This window comes from Callorhinus ursinus, unplaced genomic scaffold, assembly GCF_003265705.2.
Source record: "Callorhinus ursinus isolate GAN/ISIS: 27379988/994484 unplaced genomic scaffold, GSC_fseal_2.0 scaffold17, whole genome shotgun sequence".
Lineage (NCBI taxonomy): Eukaryota > Metazoa > Chordata > Mammalia > Carnivora > Otariidae > Callorhinus > Callorhinus ursinus.
In genome coordinates, this window is record NW_027397079.1 from 35,287,681 (window position 1) to 35,310,321 (window position 22,641).

A 22,641-nucleotide genomic window follows, 5' to 3' on the forward strand; every position below is an offset into this window, starting at 1 on the left:
GGGGGAGACAGAAACTCCTGTGTGACAACTGCCCCCCTAGGACACAGTTTAGGGTAAATTAACATTTCCTGAGTAAACTTGTATGTGGAAGGAGCCATCCCCCATGAAGGCGGTCAGATGAAGGAGGCTCTGTTCATTCGTTGTGATTTGAAGCCTGACCAGTGTGTCTGCAAAGCTCATGCCCTTGCAACTAGACCTCCTCCCAAAAGAGGTTCTGAACCCTGCATTTCGATAGAATCATGGAGGAAAAACGGATCATTTCGGAGGTATTAATACTATGCCTACTAACTCCCTTGGACACCTGGGAAGCTTCTAAAGCCATGTTAGATGGGTCCTATTTTGGGAAAAGGAGCTAAAGAGCCTCTGCGCAATGATGGAAAACTCCCCCAAAAGAACCCCAAACCCAGTAAGGACCACTCGTGTGGGCTGTAAGCCGAGGGGACCTGGACACAGGCGGAAGTCTTCTCCTGCCTTTATTAAAGATCACATCCTGAACTCAAAAGTACAACCAGCCACCAACTGTTACAACACAGAACACCTTCCACTGACCTTGCTGGTGTGTGTGTGTGGGGGGGGGGGTGTACGTGTGCGCGCGTGCGCGTGCACGCTCGCCCAGAGTCCCACTGCTGGAAGGGGAGCTCAGACCCTCCTACCACTGGCCCGGAGCCCAGGCCTCCCAGCCATGTGTCTGCAGCTGCGACCTGTCATGCACTTCCTGGTCTGGGCTCTGTAATGGAAAGATCATTAAGGGTGGGGGAGGAGGAGAGTGAGATGAATCAACAGGGAAGAGGTAACCCTGTAGCTCCCACTCTGCTAGGCTCTGACCTTAAAGTCCGGTCAGGTTCCTTAAAGAAAAGAATGTACCGCCCTCCCCCCACCCCGCCCCCTACTAAGGCCCCTCGTAGGGTTTCCCCTCCCCCATGCTCAGCAGAGCTTGTTTGGGGAAGGAAGCACCAGCAGCTGGGCAGGGAAAAGTTGCAGCTCCCTAAACTTGCTGATGAATTAGTAGAGGACTCAGCTGTTTCAGAATTTGCCTTTTCACTCCCCCCAAAACCTCAGTGGATGCTTGAGAGCACACTTCGCCAAAGCTCTCAGCACCCCAGGGTACCTGCCATCTTCCCTCCCTGTCCAATCCGATCGTGGCATGGTGGGTCTGGGTCACACGGTGTCTGGGGGTCACCACCCGCTGCAGTGGGCAAAGGATGGGCTCTTCATAAGGTTACTTTTCCTTGATGTTAAAGAAATGCCTTTTGGGACGCCTGGGTGGCTCAGTGGGTTAAATGTCTGCCTTTGGCTCAGGTCATGATCCCAGTATCCTGGAATCAAGCCCTACTACTGGCTACTGGCTCCCTGCTCAGCGGGGAGCCTGCTTTTCCCTCTCCCTCTGCCCACCCCTCCACCCCGCTCATGCTCTCTCTCTCTCTTTTTTTTTTTTTTAAGATTTTATTTATTTGACAGAGAGATAGCGAGAGAAGGAACACAAGCAGGGGGAGTGGGAGAGGGTGAAGCAGGCTTCTCCTGCAGAGCAGGGAGCCTGATGTGGGGCTGGATCCCAGGACTCTGGGATCATGAACTGAGCCGAAGGCAGAAGCTTAACGACTGAGCCACCCAGGCGCCCCCCCTCTCTTTTAAATAAATAAATAAAATCTTAAAAAAAGGAAATGCCTCTTATCTTTACATTATAAGAATAAAGGCGATAAACATCCTTTTAAAATGAAATGGTGGGCGGCGCCTGGGTGGCTCAGTCGGTTAAGCGTCTGCCTTCGGCTCAGGTCATGGTCCCAGGGTCCTGGGATTGAGTCCTGCATCAGGCTCCCTGCTCCGGGGAAAGCCTGCCTCTCCCTCTCCCACTCCCCCTGCTTGTGTTCCCTCTCTCGCTGTGTCTCTCTCTATCAAATAAATAAAATCTTTAAAAAAAAAAAATGAAATGGTGTAGAAAGGTGGTTGCCAGGGGCTGGGGGAGGGGAGAATGGGGAGTTCATGTCTAATGGGAACAAGAGTTTCAATTGGAGAAGGTGCAAAAGTTCTGGAGACATGGTGGTGAAAGTCACACAACACGTGAACGTACTTAATGCCACAGAACTATACGCTCGAAACTGGTGAAAACTGGTCCATTTTTGATGTTATGTGTATTTTTACCACAATAAAAAACAGGGGTAATGGTAGTGAACAGTGTTGGATTTTAAAAAATGCTTTGACGTGGCAAAACAAGTTAACTCTACGTAGGTTCCCAAAACCTGGGGTGGGGAATTGTACTGGCCCATGAAATCCAAAAATCTGGCACCAACTGGTCTGTTCCAGATTTGCAGGACAGTGAGGACCCAGAGGGACACATGGACGGACCATATATTCATTTTCCTCTCTCTCCTTCACATACACCATGAAAGGTGAGCATTTAGTGCTCCTTGTTTTAAGAAACTAAAAGAACATGGCTCAGGGATTTTTCTACCTGAGATGGTATGGCTGTCGGGTAGAGAGCCGGTCGAAAAAACAGGACCAAAGGCTTGGAGGACGGTAAGGGCCAATATCCACACTGAGGACTCCTTTGCTCCGACAATCTGGGGGATCTTGAACAATTAGAACTTTGGGGGGAGACAGAACTACTCTGGGCAATGTCAACATCCCAGATCTGAAATCCTTGTAAAAACCCCAGAGTCCCAAACTCTGCTTGAACCACAGGTGTATGGCTGGGTACAGTGGAAAGAACACCTGAGTGAAAATCACTCAGACTACTGGCCCTACCATTCACAGTGTGACCCTGGGCAAGTCATCGCCCCTTGCTGCCTCGGGCCTCAGTTTCCTCACCTGTGAAATGGGAAGGCTGACTGATCTGACAAGCTCTGGGCCCCCTCTGGCTCTAAACAACATTCTAATTTTCAACTGGGCCTTACGTGGTGAGCATCACTCACTGCCACCCCCTCGTGCCTCCATGAGCACAGAGCTCCCTCTGGTGTGAGGGAAGGCAAGAGACCTCAAGTTAATTTGCTTTAAGAAGAGGGGCTTCTGTTTTGGTCCCAGAGCTCCAGCCACCGGCACCTTCAATAAATGCTTCTCTTCGTGCCTTTTCTCTGACCCATGTTCTCACCAGAAGAAGCCTTAGAATGGAGAATACAGAACAGCCAAGAGGCTGTGACTGGCAGAAAACTGGGAGCCCAGGTATCCTAGAAGGATTTATTTCACTGAACTTTTTGATTCATGACATATTATCCCAGGAGAACTGCCTAGGCAAATAAATTTTTAATGGAGCAGGGGCCAGAGGGTAGTGGAAAAAGGCTAACATTGTAAAAGAAATGCCACTTCCAAATGCACCCTTCAGGCATTTATACAGTCTTGACTGCTCAAATTAACATCGGTAAAAGTTTTGAATGCCACAGGAAGAACTTCATTCAGTAGTTAGTTAAGGAACCTGACTCTTTTAAGGTTCAAGAGCTAATTCCTAAAACCTAAGGAAAATAAACTTTAATTCCAAAAGTAAATTCTAAAGTTTGCCAATAAAGGAGCAAAGATTTCTGAATGCAAAAGGACCCTTCTAAGGGGCTGGAGAGCAGATCAGCATTCCAAAGGCAGTGATAATTGACTTAAAAGCCCAACTCATCAGAGAGAGAGAGGAGAGTCTCCTTCCTTGGGAGGAAAGCTTTCAGACCAATCTACCCCTCCCCACGCTGCACCCCCCTCCCCAATACCCCCAGGCGAACTGACTCAGCACTCTTCCACCCTCCCACCTGCCTCCCTGCCAATCTTAATCTTTCTCTTTCCAGCCTCCTTGATACTCCACCTTCTAGTACAGGGGTTAGGGCTGTAGGCACAGATACCAGCCAGGCTCAAGTCTCAACCCTGCCACTTCCTGGCTGTTTAATCTCTGCAAGTTTTTGTTTGTTTGACCTCTGAGTCAGTTGCCTAAACTGTGAAATGGAAACAACACCCGCCTTATAGACTTTTTTCGAGAAATTAACTGACCTCAGAGGTTCTCAAAGTGTGGTTCCTGGACTGGCAGGGAATGTGTTAGAGCTACCAAGCTTCAGAACCAAGAGCTCTGGTTTTAAACATGCCGGCCAGGAGATGCCATGCCTCCAACACCCAAGAATGCTTGTCCAACAGCTGAAATAAAGTACTCAATATGTGGTAGCAGTAAGTCCTTCTCATTTATTTTCCTTATCTTTCTGTTGAAAAGGGTTTTATTCCCACCGTCTCCTTTTGAAAACTAGAAATTTTAGGTATTTTTTTTTAAAAAAGAAAATGGATTGTTCCTTACCAGTGTTCATGCATGGATTCATTTGTTCAGAAAGTATTAATTGAGCACCTGATATGTAATCAGATGTTCTAAGATGCTGACGTGAACAAAAGGCAAAACCAAACTTCTGCCCTCATTATGTACGTACACACCCATTACAGCCCACAAATGAGGGTCAATCTGTCCCTTCACTTCAAAGGGAAGGGCCCTGTCCTCTGGTTTCAAATGTCCTCATAACCTGGGTTTTATGTCCTTACTTGATGCAGTCTTTTGATGACATTTCTTAAATGTATCATTTACTGTATCTACATATGTCTGGTAAGAATAACACTGGCTAGGGCTGGGCCTCACCCAAGGTGAGGCTAGGGGCAGGGAAGGCATTTGTCTTTGGCCTCCCATTCAAGAGGGGCCTCCAAGACTTTTGGTGTCTTTTCCCCCAAAAGGTTACACGGAGAGTTACCAACAGAACTGGAAGAAAATATTTACCAAACAACTTTTAATAAATCTGTGTCCTATTCCTGGGGCATGCTTCAGACGGTAGACCACAGTTAATACATATTTTTAAAATCCTGTAATTATTTTGTGACTAGTTCATCTACATTAAATTATAATTTTGTTTAAAACATTAATGTGTTGGGGCGCCTGGGTGGCTCAGTCATTCAGCGTCTGCCTTTGGCTCAGGTCATGATCCCAGGGTCCTGGGATCGAGCCCCGCATTGGGCTCCCTGCTCAGCGGGAAACCTGCTTCTCCCTCTGCCACTCCCCCTGCTTGTGCTCGCTCTCTCTCTCTCTCTCTCTCTCTCTCTCTCTCTCGCTGTCAAATAAATAAATAAAATCTTTAAAAACAAAACAAAACAAAAACATTAATGTGTTGAAGGTAAACACTAAGATAACCAAAACTTTCAGGATTCTTCCTCCTCTCTTTGTATTTCTTCATGTCTTAAAGATGTGTACACACACACACACACACTGGTAGCCTCAGAACAATGTCAATGCTCCAGCCTCGGTGAACCTTCTGACATGTTTATTTCCACCCATCAGACATTGCGGGACCACAACCACTTGAGAAGCTATCTAGGTGGTTTATGTGTCTGGGCAACACCACTACATTCTAGAATAAGTGTGACCTACAAAGAAAATTCCGGTGTGGCATCTGACACTTTGGGGACCTCTGATCCTAGACCCTCTCTGAGTAGGAGGGCTTGGCTGCAGTGGAAAATGCAGCCTCAATGGGGTTTTTGTTCTACTGATTATTCTAGGCTAGGAAACCCCTTCCATTAAGGGCAGCTCACAGACTTAAGACCCATGCATAACCTCTGAGAAGAGAGCAGAAAGTCACACAAGAAATGGCATAAGGCAAGCATCTCCAGCTGCCCTTACCCCAATCACACACATGTTCATACCACCCCAGAAAGGGCCTGGGTAGCTCAGTTGGTTAAGCATCTGCCTTTGGCTCAGGTTATGATCTCAGGGTCCTTGGATAGTCAGGCTCCCTGCTTAGCAGGGAGTCTGCTTCTCTCCCTCCTTCTGCCCCTCCCCCAGGTCATGCTCCCTTTCTCTCTCTCTCAAATAAATAAATAAAATCTTAAAGGAAGGAAGGAAGGAAAGGAGGGAGGGAGGTGGAGCCTGATTCCTGTGAGATAAAGAAGGGCTGACCCAACAAATTCAAATGTTTAAATTCAAGTGTTGGCCAGCCTGAATTTTGGGAGGGAAACCCAGTATGACACAGGGACACAGTTTAATATGCTGGAAAAAAATACCAAAGTCAGATCAACTTGAGTCTGAATCCCAGTTCCATCTCTCACCAATTATGACCTCAGACAAGTTACTTAACTCCTTGGATCCCGGTTTCCTCATCTGATTACGGGAATAAAACCTATGGCCATGAGATCGATGTAAAAATGTAAAGCATGCAGAGTGTGAAGGTGCAATAAATAATATTTATTAATTGTTATTTTAAAAGACCTTCACCGGCATAACCTTCCGGGGGGCAGTTTGGCAGTATGTATTAAAAACTTTTAGAATATAAATATCCTTGGCTAGGTGGACAAATCTTATTTGTCAAAGTATGCTCATTTAAGTGGAAACTATTGAAAATAACCTAAATGTTCAACAGTGGAGGACTGGGTAAATAAATTTTGCACACCCATACAATGGAATACTATGTAGTTATTAGGCACAAAAAATTTTTTCTTTGCATGGCAAGTAAATACTACATGCTTGGGGTACCTGGCTGGCTCAGTCGGTAGAGCATGTGACTCCTGATCTCAGGGTCATGAGTTAAAGCCCCACGTTGGGCACAGAGCTTACTTTAAAAACAAAAAAACAAAAAACAAAAAAACCCCTACTACATGCTTAAGTTAAAAAACAGTATATACCATATAAATCCCATTTTTGAAAAGTCGTGTTTGTATAAATGCAAGAAAAAACAGTTTAAAGAAATAGATTCACAGTTAACAGTGATTAATTTTATTTATTTATAGATTTATTTATTAAAAAGAGAGTGTACACCGGTGTATGCTCGTCAGCAGGGAGAGGGGCAAAGGGAGAGGGAGAGAAATCCCAAACAGACTTGGCGCTGAGCGAGGAGCCCCACACGCAGGGCTTGATCTCACATCCCTGAGATCATGACCTAAGCTGAAATCAAGAGTCTGATGCTTACCTGACTGAGCCACCCACGTGCCCCAAGAGTGATTATTTTTAGATAATGGGAATATAAGCTTTTCTTTTTCTCTTCACATGTCTGTATTTTCTAAATTTCCTACAATGAACCTCGATGACTTATCAAATATTGATGGTTTTTTTTTTTTTAAAGATTTTATTTGAGAGAGAGCATACAAAGGTGGGGGGAGGGGCAGAAGGAGAGGGAGAAGCAGGCTCCCCGCTGAGCAGGGAGCTTGGCGTGGGGCTCAATTCCAGGACCCTGGGATTATGACCTGAGCTGAAGGCAGACACTTAGCCGACTGAGACAACCAGGTGCCCCGAATATCCATGTTTTAAAAAGAGCAATGAAAACATTCTTTCTGACTGCACAGAACTTTGCTCTAGAGGAAGAAATAACTGTATGTTAAAAATTCCATATAACGGGGCGCCTGGGTGGCTCAGTTGTTGAGCGTCTGCCTTCGGCTCAGGTCATGATCCGAGGGTCCTGGGATCAAGCCCCGCATCGGGCTCCCTGCTCTGCGGGAAGCCTGCTTCTCCCTCTCCCACTCCCCCTGCTTGTGTTCCCTCTCTCGCTGTGTCTCTCTCTGTCAAATAAATAAAATCTTAAAAAAAAAAAAAATTCCATATAATGTAAGGCCAAGTACCAGGTTGAAAGTTAAACAGAAAGGGGTGGGGGGGAAGAGTGATTAATTTGGAGCCACAGGAAGGCTTCATGGGGGAGGTGGCCCTCAAGCTATGCCTTAGGCTAAACCCAAGCTAAACCCTCAGCTAAGAGTAGGAATTACAGAAAGTGAGGAAAAGATAGGGACGAACATTTCCTGCTCAGGGACCCAGGTAAACAAGGGTTACGTATGAATGAATATACTGTATAAAACAAGGAAAAAAGAAGAGTCTTGTTTGGCCAGATGGATGGATGGATGGAAGAGAGAAAGGAGGGGGGGAAACGAAGGAAGTGAGGGAGGGGGAGAGGGAGAGAGTGAGTTCAATCTGTGAGGCCTGCGAAGGGACCACGAGGCTACTGGTCAATCCTAGGGAAAATTTAGGAAGGGATAAGCTCTAAACTCAACTTTGTTGGGCGCCTGGGTGGCTCAGTTGGTTAAGCGACTGCCTTCGGCTCAGGTCATGATCCTGGAGTCCCGGGATCGAGTCCCGCATCGGGCTCCCTGCTCAGCGGGGAGTCTGCTTCTCCCTCTGACCCTCTTCCCTCTCGTGCTCTCTCTCATTCTCTCTCTCTCAAATAAATAAATAAAATCTTTAAAAAAAAAATAAACTCAACTTTGTTGATTAAGTAACGGAAAGTTCAGTGTTGGTGGATTTTAATCTCTCCCCCTACCCAAGCTCATAACCACGGGGGCCCATCTGCGTGGAACTCCTTGACCGTCTCACCCACTTGAGGCTCCATGCGCCTACGCATCCAAGGCCAGGGAAACACAACCGCATTCACTCAAAGGGCGGTGCCGGCTGCCCCAGCGATCACCTCCTTCTACACAACCCATCCCAGAAGGCTCGAGCCACACCACGGTACGCGGGGATAAGGAAGGAGCACTGCGTTTCAAGCTCTGCCACAGCCCGTCCTTCTCAGGGCTTGGAACTAACTGGACAGACACCTCACCCCAACAGTGCCCCGTGTGCAAGGAACACAGGCTTTATTGTTATTATTATTATTTTTAAAGATTTTATTTATTTATTTGACAGAGAGAGAGGGGAACACAAGCAGGGGGAGTGGGAGAGGGAGGAAGCAAGCTTCCCGCCGAGCAGGGAGCCCGACGCGGGGCTCGATCCCAGGACCCGGGGATCATGACCTGAGCCGAAGGCAGACGCTGAACAACTGAGCCACCCAGGCGCCCCGGAACACAGTCTTTAAATGAAGGCGGTGGGCACCTCGTTTGGCAAGGGGGAAGAAAGGTGGGAGTCCAAGTGAAACGAGAACTGGGAAGGGAAACTCTGAGGATAGGAGCTACCGTGAAGAGGAACAAGCCTACCACGGGGGGCTTCGGGCAACGGCCTCCCCTACTTGGGTGCTGCCAGCTGGAAGTCAGAGCAAACCTCCAAATTCAGGAGCAACCCCGACTCCAGAAGGCTTCTCCTGAGAGGAAACAGTCTGGGATTTACTCCAGGCCCTCAAGAGCCCAGGTGGAGAGCACTTAACTTGCAGCTGAACCATTGGGGGCCTGGGGGGGCGGGCAGGGTGGGCAGAGAGAAGAGAATGTGTGCAGTAAGTTGTAAATGAGCCATCTCTCCAGAATGAGTAGGGAGGCCTGGGCAGCCGAACTCGGGAGACCAGGAGCGCCAGACCAGCTGGACTTTCCCCGGTCAGCAGGGACACAGTCGTCTCATTTCCAGGCTTCGGGGAAGGAAGGAAGAGGCAAAGGTGGTGTCCACAGGGTGAGCTGGAGCCCCCGGCGGCCCTGGAGGAACAAGGCACTGCGAAAACAGGGCGCAGCTGCTGGTCAGGCTCTCTGACCCCGGACCTCGCCCTCGCGGATAATGACTCCCCACAACTCACTTCTCCCGAGGCCGTCCATCACCGCCCCAGACACAAGCCATCACTCACTGCTTTTGCCGGACCGGGAGAAAGCACCCTGGCCAAGCCCTGCTGACCTACCTCCAGGGCTGGGGCCACAGACTCCAAAGGAATCCCCGGCACTCTCCCTGCGGTTCCTGCCCACCCCAGCCTCCAGGTAGTGCCAGAAACCAGGTGACAAAATCCCGGCCTGATTCTTTGTCTGGGCTCCCTCCCCTCCCCCACCCGCAGCAAGGGCTCTGGGGCCATTTGTTCTTCCCTGAGAAATTCCTCTTCCCTGACTTCGGGGAGCTGGCTGGCAAAGCCAGAGTGGAAAATCAGTGAAGCTAATACTGTAGCAATGCAGACTCCAGAGCCAAGAACACAGCCCTGGAGTGGCTTTGCTGCACTTGCCCAGTGTGGTCAAGGAGACACGTGAGCGCGCCTCCTTCACATTCTCTCACAAGCCAGGCGAGCCCTGGGTCCTCCCTACCCCCACCCTGCTCAGCTTAGCTCCGGGAACACTGGCAAACACAACCTTTCAAAAGCACTCTAGCCTCCAGTCTCTGGGGAAGAGGACGTGGGGCCGAGCGGATCCTCTGGGGAAACCTGGTAAGTAAGCACCCTGCAGATTTCTACTGACCTAAAAATCCTCCACCCTTGTCCTCAAGTGGGTCACCCAACATCACCTTTTGCTCCACGTCACTCCACTTGCCTCCTGGCAGGGGGTGAAGAAACTCCTCTTGACCATCCAGTGTGCATTCAAAGTAAACAGCTTCTTTTCACAAGAAGAAATTCTGTTGGGGGCAGATGGGGCGGAGGAGCGCCCCTGGACGTGTGTCCCAGGGCAGCCACCAGCCACGGGTCCTCCGGCCACACCGATCGCGGCAGCCTATCTGAGGCTGGCAGTGGGAGACCCTCCACTACCTATTTGCGGCTCTCCCTGCACCCAGGCTGAAATGCATACCCCTTGGGGCCCAAGACCACTGTGGGACCCTTGGGGGGCGGCCTGGGGTGGCCAGGCCCTACCACCTGAAGCTGGGGCCATGTCTCTGGTACTGCTTGTAGCTTCTCCCACCATGGGCGCAGGTTTCCATGGAACATGGACAAAGCCTCGCTTTGTGGCTCCCGGCATTAGCACCGAGGGGGCTTGCAGCCAGAAATGGAAACGTGCGGCTTTTCCATTAAGTCTAACCTCTCCCCCTTCGACCGACCACCAGACTCCTTCAAATCTGGGTAGGTGGGAGGAGCTGTAAAACCCCAGCCCATTAAATCGCTTATTAGTTGCAGATTTCTGAGTATACAGGCAAGTATTTTGAGACTGCAAGCCTCATACTGTCTCCCTTGACCAAGGGGGTCTAGGGTGTTTAACCCATGTTCCAGGACTCCCACCCCCAATTGCAAGAAGCAGCCTCACAACCAGTTTTGGATTCAGCCATTTGCTTTTCCCAGTCTTATTCTAAAGGAGAGAAAAAGACAGACACAACCCTTCTCGAGTTCAAAGGGGCATTCTGCCCCTTGGCCCACGACCCAGGTTCTGTCCATCCATCCAATTCCCTCCCCTTCCTCAAGACTTGATCTGAAACAAGCTTTGCCTCTTTAAGGTCCCAAACTAGAGAAAGGAAAGGAGAGGGCGGGACAGAGGGAGGCTGGTTTTCCTGGAACCCTTATTAAATCAACTTTCCAAGGACAGCCAGAAACTCCAGGCCCTCCTCACTCCCTCAGGAGCATTTGCAGACTGGGGGAGGGGCTCCCAACACACACACACACACACACACACTTACACTCAGGAGCATTTGCAGACCGGGGGAGGGGCTCCCAACACACATACACACACACACACACACTTACACTCAGGAGCATTTGCAGGCTGGGGGAGGGGCTCCCAACACACACACACACACACACACACACACACACACACACTTACTGCAAGGCCTTTCTAAAGGGGAAAAGCTCTCCGTGGGAGCAGTTTTGGGTTTAAACTTTTGGACAAACCCTTTATACACAGATTATAGTCTTTTCTGAGGACAATAGCAGCATTATTATTTAATAATCAGCAGGGCCAAGACTATACTGTGATACTTTACATTTGTGAGGTACCTTATGGTTTACAAAGCACAGAGGCAGATTTTCCCTTTGACTTCCCAGCAGTTCTCTGAAGACTGTGGGGCATGGGTTTTACCATCACAAAGCTCAGGAGGGATAAGCTCTGTGAAGGGCCACCCTGCACCAGGGGACTTGTCCTCTGAGTGCAGGGGATTTCCACATCTGCATCCTAAGGCATCCCATGCCATGCAGGAAACGCCAAGGCCCTCCCCATGTGGTGTCTTCAGGACAAAGCACTCACAGCTGCCATTCACTGCTCACAGATCATGTGCCAGGCACTGTTCTAAGATCATTGCATATACTCTTATTTGATAGTCACAAGGATCCTGGGAGCGGATGCTCATTAGCATTATATTTTATATACGTTCCACACAGAGGAACGTTCCCAAGGGTCAACAGCAAGAAGTGGTGCCAAAATCAAAACCAAGGCAATCGAGCAAACCTTAGGCCCACACAAGACTTATACACAGATGTTCACAGGAGTTTTATTAAGAATAACCAAAACCATTAACGCAAATGGCCATCAACAGGGGAATGGCTACACATTTGCCATGTAATGCCATTATATGAAATTCTAGAAGAGGCAAACCTGGTCCAGAGTGACTGTAAGGAGATCCGCGCAGCACTTGACTGCACGGGGCAATGAGTGCCAAGGGGCAAGAGGGAAGTTGTGCAGGTGACGGAAATGTTCCCTCTCTGCACTGGGATAGTACTGACATCGGACGTTACGTTCATCAAAACACACTGAACTGTATCCTTAAAAATCAACGTTTTTTCCAGAATGTAAATTATACCTCAGTTAAGTTGATTAAAAAAAAAAATGGTGGTCTCACTTCAGTCTTTACCGCTGCAGAGCCTCCTAATAGCCCCCCTGACCTCCCCTGTTCCCTCCCTGCCGTTCCTGGCCTACGCCTCCTCCACGTCAAGACCTTCAGGCCCCTGCTTCCACCCTCCATCACTGCCTGACCTTCCTTTCTCAGTCTGGATCCACTACCAGTGGCTTCCGTGAACCTCACCCACCCCACCCTGAAATTCCTAGCCTTGTACCCTCGGCCATCTCCTTCCTGAGTACAGGTGCCCAGGCCTAAGACCCGCACCACTCATTCTCTCCACTCTCCAAGTCTCAGGTGCAAAACAGCTTGCTGGAGAAAGTTAAAAAAAAAAAAAAAAAAAAAGTACTTTAGGGCCCATTGTAAATTCATATTCTCAAACCTCATCCAAGCCCTCCTGGCTTTTTGGACTCCCTTGTTATGGTCTACACTGTGGCTGATCCAGATCTCTACTCCTCACAAACCTCCTGCCCTAACTCATTCCTTTTACTCTGAGGTCATTCTGTCTGTCTCTAGTCACCCAGAGCTGATAGCCAACCTACTGATTCTATTCCTGATTCTACAACAACCTATAGATTCTATTTCTATAGTGTCTGCTAGTTTTCCTTCCTTGACAATCTCCCGCCCCACACCCTGGTTCCTCCCGCTAGCTGGACATTCAAAACAAACGTCTGTCTGGCAACTGTGGGAGCAGCCGTCCTAACTACCAAAACTGCACCGTAGGTGCTTTATCTGAATGACCTCATTTCAGGCTTTATTATAGTCCCCATTTTAAAGATGAGCAAACTAAGGCTTAGTGTGCCAGGGTAATGTGTCAAAGCAAGTAATGCAGATATGAAATGGCAGAGCAGGATTCAAACAGAGACGTCTTCCTCCCATCCATCCAAATTCAACTGCCAGGCTGATTTTCTGCAAGCTGGATCACATCACTACCTGCTCAGAATTTTTTGAGATTCCAGTATAGTTTCCTTAGCAGGGTGTCCAGGCCTTCCATATGCTACAGCCCAATTTCTCTAGGTGTTACTTCCCACCACCACCTGCTCATCAGGCAAGTCGTTCTGTATACACCTTATACATGCGGCCTAAGTACTCTCACTCATGCTAGTCCGCCTGGAATGCCCTTCATTACCCTCTTCCAAACAAACCCCCACCTACCCCCTCTAGACTCAGGTCAGCTGCTCTCTGCTCTCCTCTTCCTCTGCATTCCCTCTGTGTTCCTGTGACTCCACTGTGTGGTCTAAACACGGTCTACCTTGTACTTAGTTACCTCTGCACCTGTCTCCCTGACAATAAACTCCCTGTGGGTAGAGACGCTCTCTCCCACTTTGGGTCTCTGGCATGTTCTAGCTCAGGTCTGACGTTCAGTTCTGTTACTGAATGCAACATTAATCTGCCTGCTCTAGTCAAGTGCACCTTCCAGAAAGTCCCATGTGCCCTCTCTATCACCATGTGAGTGGACAAATATGCTCACTCATGATTTATCATTCATTGGGGTCCTGACAGCTGAGACAGATGGCCCTTTAGGCTCAGCCACTACGTCACGTGCACACCTGAGTCTCGCACCCACTGCCCGCCAACCTTCTCTATTGATGTGATCAGCCACTGGGTCACAAGCCACACGACCCTTTGGCAGCAGTGAGTTCTCACAGAGGGTTCTCACAGACCCCTGAAAGTGTGTACCTGTAATCTCCATGAAGTATTTTCACAACTCCAGTAAATCCCATGAGCAAGTCCTTCCCATTACTAATAATCTTTGAATTTCCAACAAGCCATAGATCTCCACCAGTGCCCATGCACCATAATGCTCCCTGGCTCTCCACTCTCCATCTACTTGAATTCCCTCCAGTGGTGCATCTCCAAAGCAAACTGCTCAGCAGGCCTCCAGACATGGTTGGACATGGTCAAGGAAGGAAAAATGGCATGCCCTTGGCCATTACTGTCAGCCCTCACAGAAGATGGGTCTCTGGAACAATTTTCAAGAAGCCAGAGGTCTTTATCAAGCTCCCACATCTTTCAACATCCTCTGATCCAGATTCTAAACAAACACATTCATAGGTCACTTGCGCCCCATTTTATACATCATCTAGTTTAGGGAGCCAGCTCTTGGGTCCCGATCAGAAGTTCTTTTTCAGGAAGAGAAAAGCATAAACCCACCCTAAGCATGTCACCTCTGGCAAATGGATGTCACCGGCCTTTGTGACCCCAACCTCTGCTGGAGGTTGTTTATAGCCAGGCCCAAACCAGACCAGGTATTGTGGAAGCCTCTCAGTCAACACATAACCTCTGTGGCCAGTATGCTATGCTTCTGAGGCCCAGGAGGCCAGGCTGGCCCCGCAGCCCATGGCTTACCTTGTTCAGGCAAGGTCGGGGCTGGCCTAGCGGTGCAGAGCGCGGCTGTGACCAGCACAGCCCAGAAGAGGAGACACTTCCAGCTCCACATCCCAGTTCTGCTGTTAGAGGTCGCTGACCTGGCTCCACACCTCCATGGAGACTCCGTCTTGAGCCTGATCTTCCTCTTCAAGCTGACTCTAGGGAAAAGAAACCACCAAACAGTTAGGAAGGTCTGCGTGGGAAGGGGGGGGGCAAGGAGAAAAAGCAGCGAAAGCATGGCACATAGTCACCCTGTCCAGAAGGGTGCTGAAAGCAGTAACTTGCTTCTTAAGGCACAAAGAAGAGAACTGTGGTCCTGTCCCAAAATTGAATTCGGGGTTACAGGCTTTCAGTAGACCAAACAGTGCTTCAATTCAGCTCTACAACTACTTCCTGAGCGTGGGCTACACGCAAGCCTTGTTGGGAAAATTGTCACGAAGTCCTCCAAGGCATAAGCCCCAAGATCGTGTGTGCTGGGAAAGTGAAGAGGCTCATGAAAGTCCGAAAGAGTTCTGCCACTTCATGGGCCAGGGCTCCAGAGTGTGGGTGTGAAGGGGGGTGGCTGCAGGAGGCCTGAGTGGGCTAGTGACTCTCCCAGGACAGACTGCACTTCCTCTAGGGCAGACCAGCCCTTTGGTGAGGGGTAAAGGTGAAGAATTCTGGAACAAACCAAGGACTAGGAAACGGGAGCCAAGCACCCTGCTGACCCTCTTTGGAACCTGTGCAGCCAGGGAGCTGAAATAAGTGGTCTCTTGCGTTCTTTCTTTTGGTCTCTAAAACTACATGCATCACAGGGATCTCTGGTCCTGTCAACTTCCTGTGAGGCTAGAACACAACTCTCCCCAACTTATAGAGGGCCTCAGAGTACAGAACCATGAAGTGGATGCAGCCCTCCTCCCCAACACTGAAAGGTTGTCCTGCTCATGTCCAGTAGAAATGAATCCAGAAGTAGAGCCAAAAAGGTCATACTGAAGAATCAAAGGTCCTTGCCAGGGCCCACTCAAAAAAGCACGGACTGCAGCCCTTTACCCTTCTGAGGTTTGGCGTGGTAATAACATTTAAAATAACCCCCGAGGGTCTTAAGGAACAGGATTGTTGCTGCTAAGCCCTGACCAAGTGATGAGACTTTTGGGGCCCTGTTTGGGCTAGGTAGGGGTGACATCTCCATCTTCCAGGTGGCTGTTGTCCGAAATGCTCCAGGGAACCATCCAAGTTATTTAGAGAATCCATTTCCCCGGAACATGCCCTAATGTGGTCCTTCAGCCCTGCCTCCCCGGAGCCAGACAGGGCCCCTCATGAGTCAGTCCCCATGAGTGAGTCAGTCTCGTTTGGCAGAAAACCCCCCAGATTCTTGGCTTCGTTCACAAGTGCTTGCCAGCGGGAGTATGCATGTGCCCCCACTAGCTCCCTCCCAAGGCTTTACTAACATTTTTAATGATTTCAAATCACAGGAGAAATAAACACTTCTCTGTCAATTTTCTAAATTTAGGGAAGGGACTTGAAGAGACAGAATATTTACTGAATACCTGCTACATGTCAAGCAGGTACTAGGTAAAATTTATACCTATAAATCTTCATTTCTTCCTCGCTATAACCTTGTGGGGGTAGGAATTATTAATTCCCCTTTAAGCAGTGGAGAAACCGAGCCTGCAAGCAGTCAAGTACTTTGCTCAAGGCCATGTAGCCGGTAGGCAAAAGCACCAAGACTCTCATCACCCGTTTTGAGGCGAAAGGACAGGGCGCAAGGAAGCAAATCGAGGTGATGGAATCCGGCTCTACCTGGTGCAAGCTCGTTTTCTCCAAAGAACATCCCTGTGCCATAAAGAAACCAAGTAGACACGGACAGGTCCAAGGTAACTCTGGAGATGGGAGTGCCTCAACTCCTCTGGTTGGGAGAAGACCCTTGGAAGCTGATCACAGATGTGTCAGCTAGGACACGGGGGGGTGGGGCACGATCTCTGGCCCGGGACGGATGCGATGCTTGCTAGAGGACATCTCTAAACCACATTCCACATCTCACTATGTCCCCAAAATACCCCAAACCAAAGATGCAGGCCTGTCACCCAGAAAGGTACACCTAGCTAAGAACCCAAGTCCCACAGGAACCGCCAGGGTAATGAATGAATCTTCCGTATCCAGTGGGAAAAGGTGGTATCATCCCGAGGCGATTAAGCTGGCTTTCAGTGTAACAGACAGGCAGCCTCCACCACCACTCAGCCACTCTGTCCCCGGAAAAGCCTTCCCACTTCCCCACAGCTGTGGGCTGGCTGCAGAATGTGCTCTCTCGGCTCTGCTAGCAGGGTACTTCAAACTAATCTGGCTGCTTCTCTCCAGCTCATCCCCCTCCAAAAGGTGTAGAAGTCTCTTTCTCTCCTTCCCTCTGGGCCTCAAGGCTCACATTTGTAAAACAAAGGATGTCAAGAAAACCCAGCCTCCCAGCACCAGCTCCTGGAATGAGGTCAGTGGGCAGACGCGCCCCACCCCACAAACCGACAGAAAACAGTGACCCAAACCACCAATCCACATACTGTCTGGGACCCTTGGAACTGCCACCTTCTCCTTCACCACACATTCTCCTCCTACTACTAATTAATGCATTCTTTAAAATCCCGGAGGGACAGTCTCCTTCCTTCACTACTGGACAGATGTGACCTGTAGCCTTGCAGGTGTCCTCGGCAGCTTCCTCAGAGACCCTGCAGCTGGCTCCACGCTGAGCCTCTCCCATACCCAGCAGGTCTCCCGGGACTTGAAGCCCCACTCCACCTGGGCACAGAGGTCCTCGCGGGGCACTGGCGGGGGTGGGGGGACACAACCTCTCTGCTTTCCCATTTGTCGGAGGGGGATGGCTGTTGAGCCTCCATCACAGGTGGTTATGAGGATCAAATGGGCAGCATGGGTGAAAGTGCCTGCCCTCTCCTCTCTGAGTACTAATCCATGAAAGAATTATAAACACTGTGCTCTGAGTCACTCTTTGACAGCACTCTCAGGAGGCTTTGGTAACTGGCAGCAGGAGGACACGAACTTTCTACCTTTACAAAGATACTTCTCACTACCCATCTTCAAACCCTCTGCTCTAGACCTAAGGGTCCCAGACAGTGGCCACTAGCCACTTGTGGCTACTGAGCTCTTGGAATGTGGCTAATGTGAATTAGGATGTGCTAGACATGGGACATACACACTGGACTTCGAAAACTTGGTGTGAAAAAAAGAAGGTAAAGTAGCTCATCAATAATTTTTTATATTGGTTACATGTTCAAATGATAGCATTTTAGATATATGGGGCTAAATCAAATAGATCATTAAAATCTCAACCAATTAATAAAAGTGAATTCCACCTGCTTCTTTTTACTTAATTTCAAAACATGGCTACTAGAAAATCTAAGATTACATGTGGCTCATGTTCTATTTCTATGGGACAGCATGACCTTAGGCAATCTCCATGTTCTGCCCTCTTCTTTGTCCTTCCTCCATCTTTAATGGGCCAAGCTTTCTTATTCTCCGAGTCCCACCCCAAACAAATAAACAAATTAATTAATTTAATTTAATTTAATTTTAAAAAGCTACCTCTTCCATAAGTCTTTGAGCTTTCTCCCTGAGGCTCTCATTCCTCTGTATTTCCTAAGCACCATGGGATCGCAAGCTCCTTAAGAAGCACGGTTTGTGCCTAACTTTCACTGATACACTTAGCACCCACAATGTACACAGCAGATGCTGACCCATTTGTTAACTGGATGAATAAGTGAATGAAAGAAAGGAACTGATACAGATACTCTTGCAAATGAGACATCTAAACATTTTGATTCTTCAGAATTGAGGAAGTCAACACCAAAACATTCATTTCTTTGGACAGGAATAAGACTTACTAATTTTTAAATTTTAAATCTTTGTTAAAAAAAAAAAAAGGAAAGAAAAGAGGTATCCAAATGTCCTCGGGAGTGAGGTATACCAAAAAATAATAATAAGTGAAACACTAACTGCTCCACCATACTCTGGGAAACATTGCTTTTGAAGACAAAATGGACTGGTAAGCCACCACCCTTTTCGTGGAGTTGTTCACCCAGGTGACAACTATTTACTTGGGGGGGGTGGGGAGGACCAAATATAACTTCTTTAATTACAAGGAGTGGTGGTGAGGAGAGAATCTCTGCTTCAGGTAGATGCAACCTTAGGGGGGAAAGCAAATATCCTAGCCCAAGTCTGGTACTTAATCCTCTCTGGAAACACCAGAGTCTTCTGGACTCCCACGAGTCCCTGGTGCGTTCAGACCTTGGACAAAGCTCTTAGAAAGCAAATGCAAGACAAATTTCCCAAGAGGAAATTAAACTCATCTCAAGGGATGAGGCTTTTTCAGAACAAGACATTTGAATCAATTCTACCTCCTTTGCCTCCAGCAGCAACAGGCTCAAACTTTCCCAGGAAGCTCTACCTAACAGCCATTTTGATGAAAAGATTTAAAAAATGGAGGCAAAGAAGAGCGTGTTTGGAGAAGCTGGCTGCTAACAGCCCAAGCTCACAGGAGCAAATCTCCTATTTTAGGAGCCCCTTTTCAGGACAACACCCCAAACACAAAGCATACAACTAAGAGCAAAAACCCATGGATTTTCCTTGGGTCACCATGGCTGGAGTCTGCCTACTCCATGTTCAACACGCTCTTCCTGCCCTCTGGAGTCCAACAGGGCTAAAGCCAGCTCAGGCGTAGGGATGCCTGGATGGACTCTAATCTCCCTCAAGACAGGTGGGACAATAATAGCATCTGCCATGCTCCTAACTCCATTTCTGCCTGTGCTTTTGCTTCACTTGCTATTCTTTTGTAAATTTCTAACATCCTTTGTGGCCAGAGGCCAAAGGAAAAGAAGCACCCAAGGCTGTCTACTTTGGAACCAAAATTAGTGGTGCCCACTCTGGCCCAAATCCCACTCATGAAAATGCCTACAAAATGGGCATTTGGACAGGCACAGTAAAAGCAGGCAGTGAAAGCACACATGTCCCAGTGGCTCTCCACCCGGATGGCCCTCATTAAAAAGCTGACACTTGGTGATGACTAAGACTGAATGCAACAGATATTTCAAGGAGCTAGTCACTGATGCAGTACATAACCATCCCAGCTGGAGCCAGGCCCCAGCAACCTCCCCGTCCCCAAACACCCTGTGCTCCTCTAGGGGTCAGCGGCAGCCCTGGAGCCTCTCCCAACCAACTGGAGGGAAATACGTAAACAAGTCATTAGAGAGGCAGGCTGTCAGGACAGACAGTGGGCAATGGCTCTCTCTTGGTCCCTGAAAGGAAGGGAGATGACCCAGGCTTGGGGGTAATTAGTTAGACTGAGATACGTCCCACGAGGCCCTGCTACTCAGCTTTTAAAGCCTCAGAGAGGAAACCGGGAGCCTGGGCCAACAAGGAAAATGGCCACTTTCTGCTAAACAGTCTCAAGGCTAAGGTTCTACAGTTTAGACGGGATTCCAAAAAAAGCGCTGGTCCGGAGGTGCAAAGGGCAGGGCACATCTGCGGAGGAAACAGTCACCTTAATTACCATGTCTAGAGAAAGTGCGATTTCATTACAGCCTCCAAAACTACCGCCCAAAGGAGGAAACCAGAGAAGTGTTTTCAATTTGAAAGAGACGGAAAAGAGAGGGTGAGAGCGACCCACTCTCCCCACCCTCCTGCAACTTTGGACCATAGGGTGCTTGCCTATCTCAAAGGATATTACAACCCCCCCCACACACACACACAAACCACAAAACCCCTCAACAATCCAACACCCGCTTTCAAACCTATAGCCGTTAAGAGGCAAAATGTCCCACTTTAGTTTCCAGGGGCTGCAGCCCACTAACTCCTGTAACACGCACAGGGAGAGCCCCTGGCAGCAACAGCATCCGCCCCATTCACATGCCCCCCCGGCAGCTGCGCCCCGGGCTTGCTCCAGGAGGGTGGAAAAGGGACGCGCGACACCACCCCCGGGCGGCCAGAGACCCGACGGCGGGCTCCGGGCAGGGTCAGACGCTCGGGCTGCTCCAGCTACCACTGAAGGGACGGAAAAGGCAATGCTTTCGTTCCAGAAACTTCCGTCAGGGCCAATTCCGGGTCAAACCCATGGCCAAAGAGGCCACCTCCAGCAGATGACCCGTTTGCAAGTGCCACCCCCCTAAAAGCGTGGGTCCATCTCCTACGATGCCTTTTTCCGGCACAATCTAGAAAGCACCGCCACCATCAGATCCTAAATAACTTGGGATCCAGGGTAACTTTCTTTTCTCCCCAAATCCCAACGCCTCATCTCCATGTCTCGTAAAATGTTAAAGAGGGAGGTGGGAAGGACAAGTTAAAGAATCCCAGTTTTAATTTGGGTGAGGGGGGAGGGAGAGAAAGGGATGTTAATGTGGCTGCGGTGTGGGGTGCAAGGGAACCAGATGCGGCTGCTACATCTGGAAAATGGGGGAAGAAAGTGTTGGGGGAGAAAGACACCGCAGTAATTTTTTTGGTGGGCCAACAGCTTCTGGGCCCAGAAAGGAGAAGCTAGCCTCACCACCGCCAACCCCTCCACCCCCGCCCGAAGGTGTCTGGCTGCCTTCATAGGATGTGTGTTAAATGAACTCCATCCACAATGTCAATAAATTCCTCTGCAAACGAGGGTTCCTCTTTTCCCAACCCCAAACATAACGGGAGGCGGGAGCGGGGTGGGCAGAGGGTCTGAGCCGGAGAAGCAACATGCAGCGCGGCCGAGTGAACCGCACCGGGCAAAACCCTCATCCCTTCCCCCACCTCCTAGAACCAGATTGGAACTGAACGTTCCCCTCCCCCCGACCCCATAATGGGGCTTAACATCACCCGCTGGGCGCCCTCCCTTCCACAAACTTCCGACCCTTTCGGAGATCGACTAAGTAGAAGATAACCCCCTCTGGAAAAGGGAATTCCTTTCTCGCTCTCCTGTATAGCAGATTCGGCCATTTGGTGACGACACCTCCTTAAAACCTACTCCAGGAGAAGCTAACCTACCCCTTCACTGCTTTCCCTCTTCATGCTCCTATCCACCCACCCCAACCTCGACCCCAGACTTTCCCGGAGAGGGAAAAGGACTTAGAAATACCCCGGGTTCTCAAAGCTACCTGCTGAATTGGGGTGACTAGCGGACTAAAAAGAGATGGACTGGAATGCAACACACACACACACACACACCCACCCACACACACCTCGCTGCCCACTCCCCCCCCCTCCCCAGTCCGAGGAAACCGAGGGCCGCCGCCGCCTTCGTCCCGGCCCTGTCCCTCCCAGGACTCACCGCGGAGCCGCCGCCTCGCCAGCTCCCCGGCGCGAGTTGGCGGAAAAGTTGGGCGGCAGGAGGAGCGGCGGGACGAGCGCGGGGAGGGGGCGCAGAAGGCGACGCGAGCGGGGAGCTGGGAGGGGAGACAAAAGGGGGGGCGCAAAGCGCTGGGGAGGGAATCGGGAGGTGGAGGGGGGCGGGTAACGAGTGGAGGGAGGCGCCGGACCCGACTGGGCTGCGGCGGGGGAAGCATGCAGCCGGGAGGCTCCGGCGCCGGGGGCCGCTCGGGATGCCAAGCCCGCCCCGGATCTGCGGGCTCCGCGGCTCTTACCTCACTCGGCGCTGCGGTTCCGCCTCTGGAGAGTCCGCCGTGGCGTGTGCGGGCGGGCGGGCGCCCGCGTCCCCAGCTCCGGCCCGCCGCCCCCGGGCTCCGCTGGGGTCCTGGCGGGGCCGCGAGAGCCCCGCGGCCGGCACTCGACTCCCGGTGGCGCTCGGTGCTCAGCGCCTCCAGCCCGGGCGGGAACAATGGAGCCGAAGCTGGTGCCCCGGAGGCGGGGCGGGGGGGGGGGGAGGGCTCCCGTCCGCCGCCCGGGGTCTCCAGACCCTGTGGCCCCCCTCTCCGGAACCGGGCGGCGGCGCCTCACGCTTCTCGCAGACCGGGCTCCATCGCCCTGCGGGGACC

At 50.2% G+C, this 22,641-nt stretch overlaps 1 protein-coding gene across 7 annotated transcripts in view; it reads right to left on the minus strand.

The window, feature by feature from the left end:
- The window catches only part of FGFR1 (fibroblast growth factor receptor 1), a 48,365-nt gene extending 25,941 nt beyond the window's left edge, over positions 1-22,424 (minus strand). For all 7 annotated transcript variants that reach the window (XM_025886128.2, XM_073902476.1, XM_073902475.1 and 4 more), the window contains exons 1-2: positions 22,291-22,424; positions 14,687-14,865 (exon numbers count right to left, since the gene is read on the minus strand). In XM_025886128.2, the coding sequence (XP_025741913.1) occupies positions 14,687-14,777 (91 nt within the window). In that variant the 5' untranslated portion in view covers positions 14,778-14,865; positions 22,291-22,424. The remainder of the gene's footprint in view (positions 1-14,686; positions 14,866-22,290) is intronic.
- Between the last annotated feature and the right edge of the window lie 217 nt (positions 22,425-22,641).